At 50.9% G+C, this 7,547-nt stretch overlaps 1 protein-coding gene across 1 annotated transcript; it reads right to left on the bottom strand.

The window, feature by feature from the left end:
- Positions 1-4,197: 4,197 nt before the first annotated feature.
- Positions 4,198-5,130, bottom strand: LOC141736695 (olfactory receptor 14A16-like). The gene has a single exon (XM_074571253.1). The coding sequence runs from the start codon at positions 5,128-5,130 to the stop codon at positions 4,198-4,200; it is 933 nt and encodes a 310-aa protein (XP_074427354.1).
- Positions 5,131-7,547: the final 2,417 nt, after the last annotated feature.

The raw sequence follows: 7,547 nt of genomic DNA, 5'->3' as shown, positions 1-7,547 counted from the left end.
CACAGCAAGGCATTACTGAAAAGACAGAGGCATTGTCGGGGATTTCTACAACAAACGAAGTAGGTTTTCCTCGGAGAAGTCTACTCTAACTTGTCACTCTCTTCCTCATTGGACACGACCCTGTGCCAAGAGGTGCCAGATGTCTAACAGCAGCTCTGAGGCTGATTTCCTCCTCCTGGCATTCGCAGACACGCGGGAGCTGCAGCTCTTGCACTTCTGGCTCTTCCTGGGCATCAACCTGGCTGCCCTCCTGGGCAATGGCCTCATCATCACTGCCGTAGCCCGTGACCACCGCCTCCACACCCCCATGTACTTCTTCCTCCTCAACCTCGCCCTCCTCGACCTGGGCTGCATCTCCACCACTCTGCCCAAAGCCATGGCCAACTCCCTCTGGGACACCAGGGCCATCTCCTACTCGGGATGTTCTGCCCAGGTCTTTCTGTTTCTACTTTTGATAACATCAGAATATTGTCTGCAACAGTCCCGGCGACATCTGGCCTGGACCACCCCACTGAACCTTCAAGTTACCCTGGACAACCAGTCCTGGTAGAGCTACCTACTATAGGGGCAGTTCCCCTAGTGTTAAGCACGCCTCTTAATAAGTATGCCTGGGGAGTGAAGGACGCCCTTGGCAAAGAACATAAAATCAATACAAGATGGATTGTCCCATCTTTCTAGTAACAGTTAAACCCAGTTCTTGAGCTGAACCGAGGACAGTTTTTCTTTTTTGTTGTTTGTTTAGGAGCAGCCCACTGGAGACTCCATCGCAGACTATACTGAAGATACACGTGGATATCAGTATTTTGCATTGTATTGGTAACAATTGCTGTGTTTGTGTTTTTAGGATGTATTGCATATTACCACAGAAATTGCTCTGGGCGATCATTCTCTTTGCCCTGAATCCTGAGGAAGCTTCAGCTCCTCAAGTACTAACCTCAAATGGGAAAATGAGTTTGTAATGTTAGGAAAATCTGTAGCCAGTGTGTTTTAATCTTACTAACTGTTGGGTGTGTGGAGGACCTTTTGGTCTGGAAAGCTGGCCGTGGACCTCCATCCCCCTTTCCCCCAAATGGTTAGTGAGCAAATACAGTGAAGTTGGAAATGACACCTACTGCGAGGAAGAAAGTACGCCACCTCCTGGGCCAGTACAATACCCAGCCTGAGGCCAATATCGTCTGAACCGCACCCAACCAGGTGGTACTGTTGTGGGAATTAGTGTATGTGACTGGACCTTCACCTATGCAAACCATAAGCCTCCTAATAATACTTATGTAGTGTCAGCACAACAAGCTCATGGCCTTGCAGCCAACGGGATAGACGAAGGTGCCGGATGGGCTTGGGTGAATGAATCAGGGCATGAGAAATCATTTTCTGGATTCTAGTCCCCAACCAGTATGACCAGAAATGAGACTCACAGACAGTGGCTATTTACTATAAAATGAAAAGTAACATGTAAATGGAGAAACAACGCCGGTGCTTGGTCATGTCATGCTGTGGGCCGTGCTTTTTTTCCCAATTCTTATGAGCCATGGATAAATTTGACAGTCCTTAACCCTCTGGGGATGGGCAATTCAACTTATTTTCAAGTGCCCTCCACCTCTACTGTTTTGTTTGAAAATGGCAACAAAGCTCTGAAAGGCCACTACTGGATTTGTGGACATTGTGCATATAAAGTGCTGCCAGCAAATTGGACCGGAGTACGTTATGTTGGAGTAATTCACCCCTTGTCTTTCTTACTCCCTGAGGATGGTGGTGATCACTTAGGTGCTGAGCTGTACGATGATCTCACACGGGGTAAGCAATCTATTAATACAGCCCTGACCGCCGGGAGTAGCCAAAAGTGGGGAAAAGATGACTGGTCCCCCCAGCAAATCATTGAACATTACGGGCCAGCCACCTGGAACCCCCATGAGTGGATTAGTGGTGCTCGAGAACCTATTTATAATCTAAACTGCATAATTCAACTCCAAGCTGTTCTAGACTTTATTACTAATGAAACTGCTCATGTCCTGGACCTATTGGCAGACCAGGCCACGCAAATGCGAACTGCAGTTTTGCAACACCGCATGGTTCTCGACTGCCTGCTGGCTGAAGAAGAAGGTGTTTGTGGTAAATTGAATGATTCAAAGTGTTGCTTAAAAACAGATGATAATGGTCATGTTGTTAAACAAATAACCTCTGGAATAAGAAAATTGGCCCATGTTCCCGTTCACACCTGGAAAGGATGGGAATTTGATCTCTTCTCTTGGCTTCCAGGTACCCCATGGATTAAGAGTATCCTGTGTTATGTATCGTGTCATGTAGCAATGTTGTTGTTTTTACCATGCCTTGTTCCGTGTTTAATACACTTGATTCAACGGGTTGTAACTAATACGCAGTTTGTAACCACCTCATCACCAAGTGATGTCAAATATATCCATGCAGTGTATCAGCCGAAGGATTCAGTTGTAAGAATCGTGTAACCAAATGCTCTTTTCTCTACTTTACTATCCTCTCCCTCTATCACCACCTTGGACCCTGAAGACAGCAACAGCGACCTTTGAGCCATGGGGTGGTGTTGGAGAATGGAACCTAAAAATAATTGTCTCAAAGCTTGCTTAATTTTCTGCCAGCCATCGGGAGGTTTGCAAGGTTTCCTCTTGGGTTTGCTGCCTACGGGCCGAAGGGAAGCTGGTGCAGACTTTCGGCAGACCAACAGGATGTCTGGAAGTTTGCCTGCTGCTGCCTGCGTGGTGTACGTGCCAACCAAGGGTACCCCAAATTTACTGTGGCATGTTGACTTTGCTAAATCAAGTGCTACCCAAGCAACAGGGGCAGGAAAATCTCACCCAGCAACCACATCAAACAGTGATTGGCCAAGCCAAGACAACCTGCATACTGATTGATCGAACTACGAGCCGACAGGGACTATAAACTAGTGTCATGCCAGACCACAATCGGGACCCTCACCAGCGTCACTTGAGAACTACGGATCAGCAGGATGCCATTGAACTCCAAGGACTGTCAAGATGCCAGCGGGCCTGTGGTGGTGACTATACTCTTGCTGTGCTCCGTAATACTGCTTCTCTCTTTTCTGCCTTTTCTTTACTTCCTTCTTTATCACCCGTCTCAGTGACTATTGCTGGGAAATAATAATAAACCTGCAGTGATCAGCATCTGACCTTGTTTGTGTCTTAATTTCACGCTTGGAATCATATCGAACCTCTCCCGGGCCCGATGTAGTCAGACTGGGACGTAACAGATCCCCTTCCTTGATGGGAACACTGCTATGGAGGCCAGCCCTGTCACAGGAGCGCCCATTGCCTGTCTCTGCCTGTGGTCACAGCACTGCCACACCGTAGGACTGTGACCAGGTTGCCAGAGCACTCAGGCTTTACACCAATACAGAGGCTTGGGAGGAGACCATGGAACTGGAAAGAGGGCAGCTCTGGAAAGACCGAGTGTCAGTGCTCGCTTGCAGGGCTGCTGTGCCAGGACTCTTTTCCCATCCAACTCAGGCATCTCTCCAGTCTTCCTTCCCTGGGCCTGCTGCATTTTCAATGGCTCCCAGAGAACTGCAGGGTCATGGTTTGTGGGTATCTGCGTTTAGTGCTTTACTCTGGGAAAACTTCACCTTTGAGGGTGTTCCACCTTCTGAGTCTCTATTCGCTGCCCACCCCAGGGGCCATGGAGAGTGTCCTTTCTTTCCTGACTCCTCCAGACTCCTTTCCACAGGGAACAATAGGTGCCATCAGCCTTGTCGTCCATGTGGCAGCCTAAAGAGGTAATGGAGAGCTCATGCAGCATCTACATGGCCCTTGGACACCAGGAAAAAAGCCTTTACAAGCAGCACTTGATGTCTAATAGATCCCAGAGTTGCCACAAACTTATCACCCCCAGCAGAGGATGAAAAGAATGAGAAAGGACACTTTAACAGCCCAACTCTTTGGGCTTGTTCTTGGCAGCAGCTTTATTAAGAAAGCCCAGCCTGCAGGCACTGTACTCAGGAAATCCCTTTATTGCTGAGATGGTATCAGGGGAGGCCAGGTCTGATAGAGCATACAGGCATTTGTGAAAGGATCAGACAAAATGGGATGAAGCTTTTAGAGAAGTGGTATGAAGACAAGCAGTTAGCTATTCTACGATTATCACAGTGAAAAAACTCAGAGGCCTGGCTTAAGGCAAGCTCTGGGTACTCTGCCGAGAAGGGGAGGCAGGTTACCGCTGGTGGAACAAGGTCCATTGGATCAATTTCTTCATTGCGTCCTTGAGCTCCTTGTTCCTCATGCTGTAGATGAAGGAGTTCAAAGTTGGAGGTACCACTGAGTACAGAACGGTCACCACCAAATCCAGGGATGAGGAAGAGATGGAGGATGGCTTCAGGTAGGAAAAAAATGAAGTACTGATAAAGAGGGAGACCACAGCCAGATGAGGGAGGCACGTGGAAAAGGCTTTGTGCTGTCCCGGCACAGAGGGGATCCTCAGCACAGCCCTGAAGATCTGCACATAAGACACCACAATGAAAACAAAATACCCAAAGACTAAGCATGCACTACCCACAAGGACCCCAAATTCCCTCAGAGAGTCTGAGTCAGAGAGCTTGAGGATCTGGGGGATTTCACAGAAGAACTGGTCCACAGCATTTCCTTGGCAGAGAGGTATTGAAAATGTATTGGCCGTGTGCAGCAGAGCATAGAGAAAGCCACTGCCCCAGGCAGCTGCTGCCATGTGGACACAAGCTCTGCTGCCCAGGAGGGACCCATAGTGCAGGGGTTTGCAGATGGCAACGTAGCGGTCGTAGGCCATGACGGTGAGAAGAGCACACTCTGCTCCAAGGAAGAAGACAAAGAGAAAGACCTGGGAAACACATCCCGAGTATGAGATGGCCCTGGTGTCCCAGAGGGAGTTGGCCATGGCTTTGGGCAGAGTGGTGGAGATGTAGCCCAAGTCAAGGAGGGCGAGGTTGAGGAGGAAGAAGTACATGGGGGTGTGGAGGCGGTGGTCACAGGCTACGGCAGTGATGATGAGGCCATTGCCCAGGAGGGCAGCCAGGTAGATGCCCAGGAAGAGGCAGAAGTGCAAGAGCTGCAGCTCCCGCGTGTCTGCGAATGCCAGGAGGAGGAAGTGGGTGATGGAGCTGTCGTTGGACATCTGATCCCTCTGCACATGGGGGCCTGTCCAAGAAGGAAACAGCAGTGAAGAGCGAGGACAAACACCTCTGAACAGAACCTGTTGCATTTGTCACAGTAACGTCCTAGGAGATGGGAACCAGGAGTGATCGCAGGTTAAATCTCACTATGATATAAAAGAGCTTTTGACCACTGTCACTTCCAGGTCCCCTGGCTGCAGAACAGAGCTGGGGGGGTTGTTTTGTTTATTTTGATCCTGTTACCCCTGGCCCACTTGAGGAGTCATGTTTGAAGGTAGAAATCCCTGGCATTTCTGCTACCCTACAAGTGCTATTGTGAGAGTCCTGGGAGGCAGTAGGACAGTCCCTTAGTGCCGAAGGAGGAGAGCTGGTCTCTCCATCCGTCCTGCTCTCAGCAGCTTTTTGCCAGCACTCCTTTGGTCTGGAGGATGATCCCACGGAGAGCAGAGGAGTCCAGTTCCAAAGTGCAGATCTCCAAACTCCCCTCCCCAGTGAAGAGCTGTCAGCTTTGGATGCCCAGAAGATGGGGTGCCCTTTGTGGAGAGTTAACGTTATCCCCACCCCATGGACTGCATTGCCCAGAGACCCAGAGGTTAGAAGAGGGCTTGGGCACCAGGGACACATCTGCATGGCAGGACCTGCAGGGTCAGTGGCTGAGCTGCTGATGAAGCCCCCACCCCAGAGAGACTGAAAACAAGAGCAACAGCAGCAGCAGAAGGGACGGGTGGAGAAGCAAGGAGAAATGCCCTGATGCTTCTGCCAAGGGAGACAAGGCCAGGGAGGGACAGAGGGTGCTCAGGAGAGTCCCTTCTGCTGCACCTATGGCCACAGATGAGGCAGCTGCTGCCCTGGATCCCACATCCTTGAGGGCAGAAGCTCACTGGGCAGGGTTAGAGTTGGCACTGGCAGGAGGCAGAGTTCCTCTGAAGCACCGGGACCCTGCTCTGAAGGACAGCCCTGGGCACCCCTGGCTGCACACCCACCTTCATGCCCCTGCAACCATCCCCAGGAGAAGGCAGCCACCGTGTCCTGTCCCTCTGACGGTGCTGCAGGGAAGCCCTGCTCTGCAGCACACCCTTCTCCTCCTCTACACCAGAGAAAGATCCCACAGGCTGTGGGCTACGACAGCTTTATGAGAACCCTTCAGGATCGGCAGCGGCATTGCCCTGCAGCCTCACACTTACCGTGCAGAGGGCTGGGAAGCTTTCTCCCACAGTGAGCTCTCAGCTCTCCTCCCCATCACGACTGCCTTCACGCTCTCTCTGCATTGATGGTCCCATCCTCGGTGCCTGCAGGCAGCGCCTTCAGCCCTGCTGCCTGCTTCACATCAGCTTCCTTTGTCCCAAGAGCCCGGCCCAGCTCAGCACCAGAGGAGCAGCCCAAGGCATTTTAATGACCCCTTGGGTGGGTTTGGGGTGGAGTCCCTGAACGTCAGACACTGAGAGGAAGTTGAAGAAACCTCTCAAGAAGACAAACTCAGATGTAAACTCCAAGGTTTCTTGGAGTGTTAATGGGTCCCACTGAGGACCATTACCAACAAAGCCTCCCCAGGGGCTCGTTAGAGCACAAAACTGGAGGCAATAATGACAGGTAGGTAAAGGGAAATTAAAGGTGGCTCTGATGCTGAGCAAACCTGAAGGTGTTGCTCCTTCAGTGTCTCATACCTGCACCTCTTTCTTTGAAGGCACCCAATTGTCTTTTTGATTTCACCCCAGTATCTCACTACCCTTACTGATATCTCTCCATCCTCCCTGGCTGTTCCAGGAAAGACAAAGCCATGGGCTGGTCCAGCCTCCCCCTGGGTGTCCTCTTGTACCACAGCACTGCCCTCGGGGTGACAGTTTCTTCTGGTCATTTCTGGTCTCAACCTCCCAATCCAAACTTTGTGGCATCCTTCCTTTCTCCTGCTTTTTTTTCCACCATGAAGAAAAGCTCTGCCATCTCTGAAACCACCCTTCACGCAGTTACAGGTCATGACTGACGCTCTGAGCCCCCACTTCACCAGGCTGAAGGAGACCAGGACCCTCAGCCTCCCCTCACGGGGCGTGTGCTTGAGGCCATGAATCCCATATTGGCAGAGCTTCTCTGAACACTCTCCATTCCTCCCCACTTGTCTAGAACAGGAAGCCCCAGTGAGGGGCACACGAGCCCCGAGGTGGCCACTCCAGGTTTCAGTGGAGTGAGATGACAGCTCCCCTGGTGTGGGTGACCCACGCTCCTCCTAATGCAGCGCCCTCCCTACAATATGCACCCACTCTTCCAGCAGCCTTACTTTTCCAGTCACGCAGACACTTCTGTGGGATGTGGCAATTCTGTCTGAGGTTATGGAAACCTCTGCTTTACTCTTACTTCCCTTCCTGTCAATTTCTCCAACTGAATGTGGCGCTTTTGTTTAGGCTTCTCAATGTCTTAAGAATTC

This window comes from Larus michahellis, assembly GCF_964199755.1.
Source record: "Larus michahellis chromosome W unlocalized genomic scaffold, bLarMic1.1 SUPER_W_unloc_1, whole genome shotgun sequence".
Classification (NCBI taxonomy): domain Eukaryota; kingdom Metazoa; phylum Chordata; class Aves; order Charadriiformes; family Laridae; genus Larus; species Larus michahellis.
This window is presented reverse-complemented; position numbering and strand designations above follow the sequence as displayed.

Coding starts and splice junctions, on each gene's coding strand:
- LOC141736695 (XM_074571253.1), bottom strand. CDS start 5,130: ATGTCCAACGACAGCTCCATCACCCACTTCCTCCTCCTGGCATTCGCA.